The sequence below is a fragment of the Budorcas taxicolor genome, chromosome 18 (genome assembly GCF_023091745.1).
Source record: "Budorcas taxicolor isolate Tak-1 chromosome 18, Takin1.1, whole genome shotgun sequence".
Taxonomy (NCBI): domain Eukaryota; kingdom Metazoa; phylum Chordata; class Mammalia; order Artiodactyla; family Bovidae; genus Budorcas; species Budorcas taxicolor.
The window spans coordinates 54,525,393-54,539,748 of record NC_068927.1 but is presented as its reverse complement, the minus strand read 5'-3'; the positions used below and the strand labels follow the sequence as shown (position 1 = coordinate 54,539,748).

The 14,356-nt window shown below is 50.9% G+C and overlaps 2 protein-coding genes across 2 annotated transcripts; one reads left to right on the top strand and one right to left on the bottom strand.

Annotated features, from left to right (window-relative positions):
- Positions 1 to 3,316: 3,316 nt before the first annotated feature.
- On the bottom strand, positions 3,317 to 8,995 carry QPCTL (glutaminyl-peptide cyclotransferase like). The gene is made up of 7 exons (XM_052655710.1): positions 8,786 to 8,995; positions 8,167 to 8,310; positions 7,149 to 7,430; positions 5,383 to 5,535; positions 5,183 to 5,282; positions 4,535 to 4,651; positions 3,317 to 4,077 (listed from the first exon to the last, which is right to left on the bottom strand). Exons 1-7 carry the CDS (start codon positions 8,993 to 8,995, stop codon positions 3,932 to 3,934), a joined length of 1,152 nt encoding a protein of 383 aa, XP_052511670.1. The 3' UTR covers positions 3,317 to 3,931.
- A 692-nt stretch (positions 8,996 to 9,687) lies between these two features.
- On the top strand, positions 9,688 to 12,598 carry SNRPD2 (small nuclear ribonucleoprotein D2 polypeptide). The gene is made up of 3 exons (XM_052655711.1): positions 9,688 to 9,812; positions 11,184 to 11,363; positions 12,335 to 12,598. Coding segments are annotated over exons 1-3 (357 nt in total). The 5' UTR covers positions 9,688 to 9,810; the 3' UTR covers positions 12,510 to 12,598.
- Positions 12,599 to 14,356: the final 1,758 nt, after the last annotated feature.

Here is a 14,356-nt window from a genome sequence, read left to right as displayed (position 1 = left end):
AGCTTTTATTTCTTTAGAAACCCAGTATTGGGAAGGTATGGTGGCCCTGAAGTCACTGGGAGCCCAGACTCCTTCAAGCCCACTATTCCATTATTCTTTGCCTTTGGCCCTCAGCCTCATGGTCCAAGATGGCTGCTACAACTCCACCCATTACCATTTTGTGGGGAAGGGAGTATCCTTCTCAGAAATACTATACCATGCTTCTATGCACAGCTCACTGATCAGAACTTTAGCCACATGGAAGGACTGCAGGGGAGACTGGGAAATGCAGATGCTTAGCCAGATGCATTATGCCCACACAGAAACTCATAAAGATCCCTGTAATAAAAGTTTTAAGATATTCAGCTAATTATTAACTAACAGAAGAGGGGAAAATGGATATTGAGCAGTGGCTAACAGTCTCTGACATTCTTATCAAGGAATCAAAATTTCCAGAGATGGGGATATGTCAGAGTAGTTATTTAATACTTAGATTTTAGAATCAAAGAGACCTGGATTTATAACTTGGCTTGGTTTTGTGGAATTTTGGATTCCTGTAAAGAGAAGGCTGGGTTATTTGGACTATCCTGCTGAAAACAGGAAGTAAAATCTGGAAAGCCTCAAATAGCCAATAAAACAGAGTTATGGATATACTAAGCCAAAAATTTAAGGAAAAGGTCCATAGGGGTCCTAAAGCCACTTTTGCTCTGAGGGCATTTGCCGATGTTAACAACCCTGGGTTTCTAATTTGTAGCCTTTTTGGGACAGGCCAGCAGAAGTCAAAGCCTGCCCAAGGTGAAGAATATAACAGGAGCTGGGATCCCACCAAACTACAAGCTCAGGTAAGACTGACCCAGAACACTGCAGAGAAGGTGTTTTAAATGCTGAAGGAAACACAAAATTAAAGGAAAGGGGTGGGGGAATGAACCCTGAGAATCTGCGGCCACAGGCAACCCGGTTTTGCATCACCTGTTGTGATCCAGGGTACTAAGATGTCTAGCAGAAACGGAAAAATCCTCTGGTGGGAGGAGCTGACACCTAGAATCCCCACCAATGAGCAGTAAGAGTCAAATAACCAAACACACATGGAAATACAGCAGCAGCAAGAAGCAGCTGTGGCCACAGAGCAAAAACAAACCCACAAAGGCTGCAGGTGGTGGACCCATCAGTCAAGATTAGAAGAAAAAAGAGAGCTTGGAAATACAGGCAGGGAACCCAGACCTGAATAATGGCCTAGCCAGAATGAAAGGAAAAAACCCACAAAGGTATATAGTAACCAAAAGTAAAAAATCAGAGACTAGGCTAAACAAATTAGACACAATGAAAGAGTTATTCAGCTAGAGCAAGGTCTGAAAAAGTGGCAGAGAGACCAAAAAGAAAATGTAAACGGTTTTGGAGCATAGAGGAAGTCTAACACATTTAACTGGCATCCTAGAATCAGAAGAGAAAATGAAACGGTGCAATGATAGTATGTCAAGACACAACGATTGCAAATTCCAGACTGATAAAAAGATGGGTACACGCAGTGAATCACAGGCAGATGATTTATTGATAAATCATCTCAATAAATCTAGAAACAAGTACCTAGACATATGCAATAAATGTGTCCAGCTGTGATTTTCAGCAATTGACTTCTCTGAACCTCAGTTTCTTAATCTGAAAAAGAATGTTGGACAGCTCCTCAGAAGGCTAATACACTACAGTGCTCACCAGTTGTGCCCATCAAAGACCCCTCTTGGGCCCTTCATAGTGTGAAGCTGGGGGAGGCTGCCTTTCAGGGACGGATGGGAGCAGGGGAAAGCATTAACTTGTCAAGCAGCAGCAGCCTCATCTGTAAAATGGGCTCATGATCCTGACCCCAGATTCAAGTGGAAAGCCCTGCCCAGTGCCTGGGTGTGGTGCCCTCAAGCAAGATGACTTACAGGGAGGCCTGGAGGCCCAGGATGGAACTGAACACACTCCTTCCTCTAACACTGAGGTGATGGTTTCACCTACCTCTGAGATGGCTGTGATGATAAGGAGACACATAGTTTTAAGTGTTTGGCATCATGAAATGAACAAACAGGAACTCTGATTTGAGACCCTCTTACTACCCTAGTTGTTGATATCTGGCAATTTCCTTTCTGACTTCTGTCAATTCCACTTCTAAAAGGCTGTTAATCCCCGCCCTTCTAAACCTCACTGTAACTTGCAGCCAAATAAAAGCCTCAGGAGGAGCTACTTTTATGGTCAACCATCTGTTGGACCAGCACAGGTGATTTTTAGAAAGAGGTAGGACACGGGCTTAGGAGCACAGCTGTGGGTGAGGATCTGAACTCTGTAAACAACAGTTTGTAATTCTCAGCCCTGGCTGCCTCATTTACAAAATGAGAACCAAAATTGTCCCTCAGCCCACAGGTCCTCTCGCGTCAGCCTTGAGTTGTCTGGGAAAGCCAATGTTCACCTTCACTCTTTTAAGGTTTTTTTGATGTGGACCATTTATGGAATTTCTCACAATACTGTTTCTGTTTTGGTTTGTTGGTCTTAAAGCATGTGGGATCTTCAACTAGGGATTGAAACTGCGCCCCCTGCATTGGAAGGTGAAGTCCCAACCACTAGACCACCAGGGAGGGCCCCACCTTCACTTTCTAACCCTCTACCCTGGCCTGGCCTCCCTGCGGCCTACCAAGACTCCATCAAAGTCACAAAGTCAGCAGGCACAGAGCTGAGCATCACACTCCCTGCCTAAGTGCTCTCCTAGGCTTTCTTGGGAGCAGGTTTGCTAAGCAGCTAAAATGCACCAAACGTATATCCTTAAGGACAGCATGTCCCAAAGTGCTGATCGTGAAGATTCCCCAGGTGCTTATACAGTCCCAGCCTCTAAATCCATTTTTTTTTTTTTTTTTTTGGTTGTTGGCTTCGCGGCACAGCTGGTAGGATCTTAGTTCCCTGACCAGGGGCCCCAGCAGTAATAGCACCAAGGCCTAACCACTGGACTGCCACAGAATTCCCCGTATTTTTCAAAAAGCACCCCAGTTGCATCTGAAAATTAGATAGGGCTGGGAAATAATTCCTTGAGCCATCACTAGAGTTTACAGTTACACATGTCGTCTCTCATTTCTGTGCTCACAGCCAAAAAGGAAAGGATGGTTTGCTGTAACTATTTTATAGTGAGTTTTGGATCAGACCCATTTCTACCATAAGCACTTTCAAACGATCAAAACCCAATGTTTCCCAACGTATCTTCTGAGGTACCCAGGTTCTGTGAGGTGCTTCCCAATAAAGGAGTTCTGTGGTGAAATACCTGGGGGAAACATTGCATTCTTACTCTGGATGAAAATGGCACACCATGAAATGAAGAAATTGATTTAATATTGCCTCACCCTGCTTTGGTCCCCTTTTTCATGCAACACCTATGTATTCTAGTTGTGCAGAACATGTTTTGCAGATACACTGGTTTATCACCCATTGGAGGTGGCAGAATCTGGAGTTCCCAAGGAATGGCTTCTCCCTCCTCTGTCCCTGCTTACGAGCAGAGCCTCGGTGGACCCCGCATGCCACATTCCTGCGGGAGTTAGGTCTGGACTGGTGCAGTAGCAAGGCTGCCATTCTGGAGAATGAACTGCCACGGAAACAGAAGCCACAGAGAATTCATTTGGTCGAGGGTATTGCTGGTCCAGATGCCAGTCCACCATCTGCTGATTAAAACTGCGAACGGCACTCAGTCCCCTGTAGCTGCGCAGCCCGAGTGTTTCCTCAGGGCAGGGGCCGGGCTCATTCCTTTGGCTCTCACCCCATGGTGATCTCTCCCTTCCACGTCTTTGAGGAGTGGCAGGTTGAGATTGAGAAAGAGCATCTTCCGGTCAGAGCACAAACAGCCGAAGGGGTTAAAAAGGGCAAGCCAGCACAGCCCAGGCGGGCCTAGGCCTGTCTCCTGCTGGGCCTTTCTCCCTCAGAGCATCCCCTGGGCAGGCTAGAGCCCCAGGTATTCAGCCAGGAACACGGCCAGGATGCGGCTCAGGTTGTGTACCGTGGGTGGGTGCAGGTTGGCCTCGGAGTCGTTGGACGTGTGCCAGACAGAGGGGAAGGGTGTGGAGATGAGGTGGAGCACAGGCACTCCTGCAGGGCAAAGAGGAGGCACAGGCCCATGTGTGGCCCCAGCTGACCCAGGGGCCCAGGCCCATGCCTGGGGAAGTCTGCCTTCTCCCCCCGCCCCCAACATTGTGCCACTTGAAGAACTCTGAACAATTATTTCAAGTGTGTGAGGGTATGTGTTCATTAAAAAAAAAAAAAAAAATCCAATATATTCATAACACAAATCAAAAAAACTAAAAACTTCATGGATTATGAAAAGACTAGAAGATCTGAACACTTGCTAGTGCCGGGCACTGGTCAAAGGTCTTTACATTCAGTCCCCTCGGCAACTCTTGAGATGGGGGCTGTTAATTATCCCCATTTTACAGATGAGGAAATTGAGACACAAAGAGGTTAAGCAATTTGGCACTAGTCCCCAAATCTAGGAAGGGGCCAGGTCCTACCTGTGGCCTCCCTGCCCCCCAATTCCCATAGCAGGTACCTCGGCGGAGGAAGGGGATGTGGTCATCTTCCACAGAGATAGGGGGCTCCCCGGTCTGGAAATACATCACTTCCCAAGGATGAGACTGCAGTAGGTTCAGACGGTGCAGGCGCTTCTCTGGATGTGGTGGGGATTAGAAAGCAGAAGGTCAGCCCCTTAAGGGTCAAAGGTTCCCCTGCTCACAGATCAGAGGAGGGTGGGAGGCCTTGGGGGTAAAGCAGTGATTATGTCAATAAGGATGAATGTTTAGTTCATCATTCTGGGATAATGTTAGTTACCCAGACTGCAGGCTGACTATGTTCCTGGTCTCATTTAATCCCTTCGAGTCTAAGGAGGCAGACACTCCCATTATTAGCATCATGCCCATTTTATAGGTGGGAAACAGGCTCAGAGAGAGGAGACCACTTGCCCAAGCTCACACAGCTGGTAAGAAGGAAAGCCAGAATCTGAACCCAGAGCTCTCTGACCCTAGAACCCCTGTCTGTAATCACTTCATTTGACTGCTATGGGATCTTTTGTGTTTCTGCCCCAGTGCTTTAGGGAGAGGCTAGGGAGGTAGAGAGAAAGCTGGATGGCCCCTCAGAGGCCAGGTGCCTGGTCCTCTCTCCAGCATCCCAGGCAGGTGTCTGCCTATACCTTCACCCTTACCAATGCTCCTGAGCCGATGGAACCAGCGGGCCGTGCGAGGGAAGTGACTGTAGAAGGTCGGGTTGGGGGCTCCCAGGAGATCAAGGAGCATAAAGAGCTCCTAGGGAGAGAAGCCAGGACTGAACAGCCCAGCGGGATGCTGCCAACCTCATGCCTCCCTCCTCCCACCTCACCGGCACCCAGCAGGGCCCTAGTCTTACAATAGCCTGGATCCTGGTGGAGCCCAGGCCGTGGGGTGTAGACTCCATGAGCTGGGCCAGGTGCTGGGAGCCATAAAGCGAGTCCTTGGGTCCCCACTCCTTTAGTGCCTCTTCACCGTCCAGGAAGAGCAGCTGCAAGGTCACTGGGGCTGCCTGTGGGGGCCAGTGGTCAGGGCGAGCTCAGTGCCAGCCTGCCACCTCAACGCACCCACGTTTCCTGCCTGTTTGCACAGCTGACTAGGGCAAACAGTCTCCTCACTTGTAGAACCTGATAGCCAAAAGTACAGTCTGCCTGGATTTAAATCCTGGCTGGGTTGCTTGGTAGCCAAGCAGCAGTGGGTCAGTTACTAAGTTCTCAAAGCATCGACTTCCTTATGTAGAAACAGAGTTAATACCACTTTTTATAGGGTAGGATTTGAACCCAGGTCCTAAGACAGCACGGGTTTCCCTGGTGGCTCAGTGCTAAAGAATCCACCTGCTAATGCAGGAGACGTGGGAAACGCAGGTTCAATCCCTGGGCTTGGAAGATCCCCTGGAGAAGGAAATGACAACTCACTCCAGTATTCTTGCCTGAAAAATCCCATGGACAAGGAAGCCTGGCCGGCTATAGTCCATGGGGTTGGGAGGAGTAGGACAGGACGTAGCCGCTGAACAACAACAACAATAAAACAGCCTAGGACAGTGCCTAATGCAGAGTAACTAAATAAGGATTAGCTCTGATTGTAAGAGCCATTCCTTAAGTTCATTTGGCAAAAGAGACAGACCCACAAATAATAATTGTACAAACCATGAAATGAAGTTGGGCAAACGCTTCTAAGAATAACAGGGTCCTGAAACGTCCTCCAAGGGGATGGGGCATAACCTGGCCTGGGGAAAATGTTAGGTCTGCTGGGAAGGGATGTTTGCACTGAAGCTGAGGAAGACCTGGCCTGGCAAAATGGAGCAGAGGGAAGCGTGTTCCCTGGTGAGGCAGCAGGATGGACCAGGACTGGGAACAGAGAAGGGGCCAGAGAGGTTTGAGAAGAGGCCCTAGGGCCCAGCAAGGGCCAGGGAGCTTGGGCTCTGTTACAAGGGCACTGGGGTTTCAGCCACGGAAGGGATCTGAGCAGGACAGAGGCATGAGGTGTCTCCATTCATTCCATACATTCTTACTGACATCCTACTTTATGCCAGGCAGTATTCTGGGCAGTATTCAGGGAATACAACAGGAAATAAACACAGCCAAGGGCCCACCTATCTGAAGCTTATTTGAGCTTGGGAGACAGACAAATCAACCTAAAGCCCCATGAGGCATGGGATAGTGACAAGGAGCTATTTTACAGTGGCTGGGAAGGACTCTGACATCAGAGTGGACCCCTGAATGAAGGGTGGGAGCCAGTCAGGAAGGTATCTGAGAAAAGCACACTGTAGGCAGAGCAAACAGCAAGTGCAAATGCCCTGAGGTTGAGGGTGAGGTCCACAGAGGAGGTGGGAGGCTACCATGGAGGGAGTGAGGGATGAGGGGTGGGAGAGGAGACCAGAGAGATGAGAGGGCACACCTCATGGGCTAAGAGAAGGACTCTGGCTTACTCACGGAATGACGTGGGAGCCATGGGAGGGTTTTAGGTAGAGAAGGGACAGAATCTGACATTCAGGAAATGGAAAGACCCCCTGGACTCTGGTGTGGAGTGGAGGAAGATAAGACCAGGCAAGAGAGAGTGGCGGTATGGACCAAGGAAGAGACATCCCTCATTCACCCACCCCCACCCTACCCCTGCTGTCCTTACCCTCTCCTTGGCTTTGCCCAGCTCCTGGTCAAGGGCTTGGGCCAGCTCCAGTAGCAGGGAGCAAGGCACTGCTGAATCCGTGGCCCCCACAAAGGGGGCTGAGCCAGATGGGAAGAGCTTGGAGTCGTAATGGCAGGCAAGGGTAAGGTGGCGGGCAGCCCCCGGGTCCAGCGTGGCCACCACATTGCCGAAGTCCAGTGGCCCCAGGGGTGTGGAGGCAGTGAAGGAGTCGAGTTCTACATGCCAGCCTGCTGAAAGTGTCCGCAGTGTAGCCTCCAGGAACTAGTGGCAACAGAAAAGAGGGAGGGTGGGTGGGGACCGGGGAGAAGGTCAGGAGGGCCATGTGAACCATGCTGAGCAGTCAGGTTGGCCCACAAATACCACTTTGGTTGAATCGTTCCCTTGAGACACTCTGAGTACCTACTAAGTGCCAGGCATGGAGTGCCCCCATCTCTTGAAGCCCAAACGAAGCACAGCTCACCCTTCCATAGCACTCACTCTGTGCCCAGTCCTGGTTCTAGGAACCCCTATGGAGTGGGGACTGACAATGGTTCCATTTTGCAGATGAGGAAACTGAGGCACAGAGAAGCTGAAATTAGTTTAAGGTCATACCAAGTGGCTGAGGTGGATTTGAAGTCAGGTAGTGTTCAAAAGACTTTCAATGCCTTCTGGGGAGCAATATAGAGCTCTGGAGCCAAGCCATTTGGGTTGAAAGCATACCATTTATTAGCTGTGGGATTTGGGCAAAATGCCTAACTATTCTGGGTGTCAGCTGCCTCATCTATACAATGAAGATCAGATTGGTACCCACCTTATTAGGCTCATAGGGCTGTTGCTGATGCATATAATAAGATTTGAGGGTGGGGTGTGCAGTATAGAGGGCAGTGGTCTGGTGCTTAGCAAAATAGAGCTCCTATTAGCTCCAGGCAGACCCCCAGCTCTGCCACTTGGGCAGGATACCTATTTCCTATTTACTGATGGGCTGTGGGGTCAGCGATTAGAGGTGGTGTCCTTTTACCTTTCTGACTTGGAGATTGCCCGGGCTGCCCGGAGTCCGTACAACCAGCAGAGGGCGCAGGAAAGTGTTCCAGAGACGGTGAGGGTCCAGTTGCCCCACTACCCTCCGCACCCGAGCTTCGGGGAGGCTTCCGATCAAAGGGCCCTGAGGAAGCAGGTAGGGAAGAGAAGAGCAGAGCATGAAAACGACCCTCATTCCAACCATATCCTGGAGGCAGCCCTCCTCTTCCTAGCCGCAGCCTCCAGCATCAGAGGTTTCTAGAAGTCCCTCCAAACCCATCCTGCGCAGCCAACGGCAATCCTGATGAGGGAAATCTAGGCCCAGCGAGAGGAAGGGACTCTTCCAAATAGCTGACTTTAGGATTAGAACCCAGAACTCCAAGTCTTACTACTCCAGACTCTCTTATGGGGTAACCGCTATTACAAAACAAGCCCGAAGCCTCATTGCGTTGGAAAGGGGTATGCGCTCTAAGAACGGAGACGGCGGCACCTGCAGCTAGGGCCATACGGTAAAGACAAAGCCAGGTCAACCCAACCTAGGGTCTTCCCCATGAGACCTTGGGGAAGGGGAGGCAAGAAGTAAGGGCTTCCGCAGTGCCCGTGTCCCCGCCCGTCCTCACCCGCAGTTCCCGGCCCAGCGGCAGCTCTTCAGTGTGGCTATGCCAGCTGCTCCAAATGGTATAGAACACCAAGGCTACTGTCAGAGCCAGCAGCAGCTGGGGCAACAGCTGTGCCCGCGGTATCAGGCGGCGCTTGGGCGGTGAGGGTCGCTCCAAAAGGCTGCGTTCCCCGACCTGGAGTCGGGGCCGCCCGCGGCCCCCGGAACGCATGGCAGCTTGGCCCTGAAACCGGTCGGAGACGGCGGATAGAGTTAAGGCCGAGCCAAGTCCCGCCCCATGAAATAAGCCAGACCAATGAACAACAAGAGCGGCTGCACCATCCGCCCTGCCGCGAGCAGTAAAGCCAATGGGACTTTCGGCCTGAGGACGCGGCTCCTTGTCTTCAGGGAGCTTTGGGGGTTGGTTCCCCCGGGTTGCACAACCCAAAAGGGAGAGCGTAAGAAGTAGGCGCCGCCTCAGCGCAGGAGGGGAAGCCAATGAGAAGCGTTTGATCACCGAAAACATTAGCCTTACTGGGCGCAAATCCACGCCGCTCCCGGATGGACCCTCTCCCGGGTCCAGAAAAACCAATATACACGTAAATCAACAGTTGCCGAAGGAAAGGGGAGGTGCCCATCCCTGAAGCGAGGAGGGGATTGGCTTCGCGAAGGCCACGCCCCCAAAGGCAGAGCGGGCGGGCATTTGGAAATGGCTAGTATTCCCCTCCTTCAACCTATGCGGTTCTGCAACAAAATGGTTTGAATCAGTCCCGCCTTCTTTTCCTCTCCATGGTCGTGAATATCTGCCCAGTACTGTCTTGAATGGTGGCCTGGAGCTACTTACTAAGTAACGCTTCTACTCTGCAGCCTCCGCCGAGGGCGGAGATCGCTATAGCAACGGGCCACGCCCCACTCGCTGGTTTGGTTTGCGCAGGCGCGCGCGGAAGTGGGCCGTAGGAAGAGGAAGTCCCGCCTCTGGCTCTCTGTTCGGGAGGCACACCACGGAGGAGACGGTAGTGGCTTGAAAACGCGGTCACCGTCATCATCATGTGAGGCCGGGCTGGGTTTGGGTGGCGGCAGTGGGATTGAGGGTGTAAGTTTGGCCGCTTACCGGTTGAAGGGGGTAGGCAGAAATGGGCGCGGAAGCAAACATTTGGGGGTAAAGTGGCGTATCTTTCTACTGATGAGTTGCGAGGGGACGTGGGGCCTTTGAAGGATCCTGACTTCGGGAGCGGGGACAGCTTTATCAGATAACAGGCTGGGCTTTCCCAAATAAGCAATCTTATTGAAGTGAATTTTAAGAGGAAGCGTTTTTACGAATTAAAAACCTGGGAGATGAGGAGTACGGACTTGTAGGAAAAGCGGTCTTAAGGTAAGAGGCTTAGCTGGAGACATTTGGCTTTTCGATCACATCCGCCATTGGTATGGATAACGAGTTATGGGGATGATTTTACTTATGTATTCACTCAACAGTTATTTATTGAGTGTTTGTGTATTAGGCTGCTTTAGACGCATAGCTTATATCACTGAATTACTCCACTCTCCCCAAGGGAAAAAAAATCCTCTTCTACATCTTACGGGATGGGAAGAGGCAGGCAGGAAACGTGCTGGTAATAAATCCGTAAATTCTAGAATGTGTTAGGGGATAGGGTTTTGAATAAAGAAATAACAGAGCAGGGTAAAACAGCGTGAAATGTCACTTGTGAGAGACAGAACGCATGAAGGAGGCAACACTTGAGCAAAAACCTGAAGAAAGTGAGAAAGCAAACTGCAAAGGTACCTGGGGACGTACCTAGGCAGAGGGAAAAGTGAATAGAGGGGCCCAAGAAGGTTTGCCTGATAGCTTCAAGAACCACTGAAGAGGCCATTGTGCCTGGAACAGAGTGAGGGTAAAAGCTGGGCTTTACTGTTTACACTGAGAGGGTACTCAAGAGTGAAATGATTCTTGACACCACCCCTGAGACTGCTCTGTGGAGGGCAAACTGTTGGGGAGCGTGGGTGGAGGCAAGGAGACCTCTAGGAAAGAGATGATGGAGGTTTAAGCCAAGGTAAGAAATTCAGATTCTGATAGGTTTTAGTGGCAGATGGCAGGATTTGCTGACAGATTAAATGTAGGATGTGAGAGAAGAAAGAGTCAAGTTGACAGTAGGGCTTTGGCTCAAAGAACCAGAGGGTTGGAGTCACCACTGACAGAGATGAGGAAGGCTGTGGATAGTATAAGTTGGGGTTATGGGGGGGTCTGGAGTTCAGTCTAGGTCATGCGAGGATTGGAAATATCCATTAGGCATCCAAGTGGTGATACCAAGAGAGAGGACTGAGTACGAAGAGAGGGATATGTGTCGGGGAGACACCGAGGGAGAGGCCATGAGCACCCAGGCTATGGGCCTGCTCACTTCTGGGTTCCATACTTGTCTTTTCAGGAGTCTCCTCAACAAGCCCAAGAGTGAGATGACCCCAGAGGAGCTGCAGAAGCGGGAGGAGGAGGAGTTTAACACGGGGCCGCTCTCCGTGCTCACGCAGTCAGTAAAAAACAACACTCAAGTGCTCATCAACTGCCGTAACAACAAGAAGCTCCTGGGCCGCGTGAAGGCCTTCGACAGGTGAGCACCAGGGTCTGGGGAGGTATGCTGTCCGGGCCTCAGTTTCCTTACCTGTGTAATATGCATCATAATAATATCCCTCAGAACAGTAATGAGGCTTCAGTAATACTATGTATGAAAAGCACTTGGCTCGGTACCTAACACATGATAAATGCTCAGTAAACATATGCAGCCTTTAGTTAGCATTTGGGAAGTGCTCTCCTCACCGTAGATTACTATATAGCAAGATACAGAGCTTCCCCAACTTTTTTCTTTTCTTTCTTTCACTCAGTCATAGTTCCCTGTATCCTTCTATCCCTTTGTGTGTGTGCATGAGGGCTAAGTCACTTTGGTTGTGTCTGAATCTGTGCAACCCTATGGACTGTGGCCCACCAGGCTTCTCTGTCTATGGGATTCTCCAGACAAGACTACTGGAATGGGTTGCCATGCTCTCCTCCAAGGGATCCTCCCGACCCAGGGATCGAATTTGCATCTCTTATGTCTCCTGCATTAGCAGGCAAGTTCTTTACCGCTAGAGCCACCTGGGAAGCCCCCTATCCCTTTACCTTGCTTTCGTTTTTCTTCATAGCACTTACTGCCACCTGACAATATATTACAGGTGTCTTTGTTTACCTGCTTCGTGTTCTCCCTTCACTCGCCTGCAGAGCCCATGAAGACAGGGCTCTTACCTGGTTTTTTTTTTCATTGCTCTAATCATTGTAAACGTTTGTTGACCGAGCTATTCCACACTGTCATCACACATGCCCATAAGAAGAATAGTGTGTTGATTCACTTAATTTTCACAACAGCCATAGGAGGCAGGCACCATGAATGTCTCCATTTTAGAGAAGAGGAAACTGAGGCACAGAAGGTGAAGTCCTTTGCCCGAGCCTCGGAGCCCTGGCTCTCCCTCTTCCCAGAGGCAGTGCCGCCCAGAGGAAGGGTCAGGACACACCCCTCACTCAATCCTGCTGCCTCCCCGTCCCCACCAGGCACTGCAACATGGTGCTGGAGAATGTGAAGGAAATGTGGACGGAGGTCCCCAAGAGCGGCAAGGGCAAGAAGAAGTCCAAGCCAGTCAACAAGGACCGCTACATCTCCAAGATGTTCCTGCGCGGGGACTCTGTCATCGTGGTCCTGAGGAACCCGCTCATCGCTGGCAAGTAGGGCCTCCTCCCTGCTGTCAGAACTTTCCCCCTGGTTTTGCGAAGACCTGCCCTCTGTACTTGAAATAATAAAACTGTGCGTTTTTTCTAGCAGCCTCTGCCTGTTCCCAGGGCCTAGAGAGCGGAACAGACCCCAGAGAGGGGTGGCAGGGTGTGGGGCCAAGCATGGGCTCAGGCCTCTCTGAACAGGTGAAGAGGCCCAGTCTCTGCCCCTTCCAGGCCTTAATTTTCCCATCTTGGGCAGAGAGAGCTCTTGTGGTCTTTTGTGTTTTAACTTCTTTCTACCTTCTCATTGCTTTCTCCTCCTCCTCCCCACCTCTCAGTAAGTCACTCTCACTCAAAATTTTTTTCACTTTTTTTTTTTTTTCTCCCATTTGTTCAAACAGTCTGTGCCCAGCCCTGTGTTGCCATGCTGGGGACACAGCAGGGCCCAGAAAAGCCCCCAATCTGCCCTCACTGAGCAGCTGCTACTGCTGCTAAGTCGCTTCAGTTGTGTCCGACTCTGTGCAACCCCATAGACGGCAGCCCACCAGGCTCCCCTGTCCCTGGGATTCTCTAGGCAAGAACACTGGAGTGGGTTGCAGAGGTTAGAGCAGTTAGTACTCAATACTGACGGCATTTGTCGCTGACACCTGCTGAGCTGTGCGAGCGCCACGCCCTAGGCTCTGTCTGCTCCTACGTCTGTACACCTCTGAGCAGGCACTGTGATCCATCACCTCCAATTCCAGGGGCAGGGACTGAGGCAAAGAGTGGTGATGGTGCCTCCCCAGGGGAATCCAGCCCGAAAGTGGTGATGCTGTGATTCAAAGCCCTGTTGTTCCTGAGCCAGTGGCTTAACTCCTGAACTCTGCTGCCCTCAGATCACAGCTTCATGAGCCCTGAGAGAAATTTGACACATGTAGAGAGGTGGAGGTGGGAAAGGTGGTCCTGGCTTATTGTGGGTGGATTAAGGGAAATCCCTTTAGTCTTTCTCTGAAGCATATCCATTATGCTCCTCCTACCCGCATCTCTCTCTGAGTTCTGTCTCTGCATCTCTCTCTGTATTCTCCAGAGAGGGCCAAGTGCCAGGCTGGTGCAGTTCCCAGGCATGAGGTCAGGATCCAAGGAGATGTCTGACACACTGAGCTCTGGAAGGCACAGCCTGAGTTATCCCAAGAGCCCATCAGCAACAGAGCTGAGGACCCTGCAGTAGAAGAAGGCCTGACACAGGCAGGGCGGTGGCTGTGAGGTTATAAGGGCACATGTCCATGTCTAATGGAAACACCCATCTGAGGGATAGATACCAGAGCCATCCTATTTTATCCATGAGACAGCGGAGGCCCAGAGAGGGTAAGCGACTTGCCCAGGATCACTCAGGAAACAATGGAGCCGAATTCAAACCTAGGGAGCCAGACCCTGTGACTGGGAGAGGGGCAGGATGGAGCCATGATATCCTAACTTGTAAAGCCCGGGTGGGGTGGGGGGGTGGGGACAGTGCTGCTGCAGAAACCTTCCCCCTGGATTTGGTGATTGATCAGAACCTGGGATAGCACAAGCCCTGGGGTCACAGTCCCGGGTTGGAGTCCCGGACACACATCCCTCCTGTCTTCCCCAGGAAGTAGCAGGTCCTTTCCCTGCTTTGCCAGGCTGACAGCAAAGATTCTAGCCTAGGGCTAGAACTGATGACCCTGCCTGTATCAATCATCTCTATCCAACCATCTGCCCAAATAGTTTCTAATCCCCTCTTCCAGTTCAAGTGAATGAAAGTGACAACAGGTTGCAGGAAAAGCAGTAGGCAAACCGGCCAAGTGTGTTCTGTGCACTGGTGAGAGCCTCTTAGGAACTTCAGGCCATCCTAGGATGTCGGTG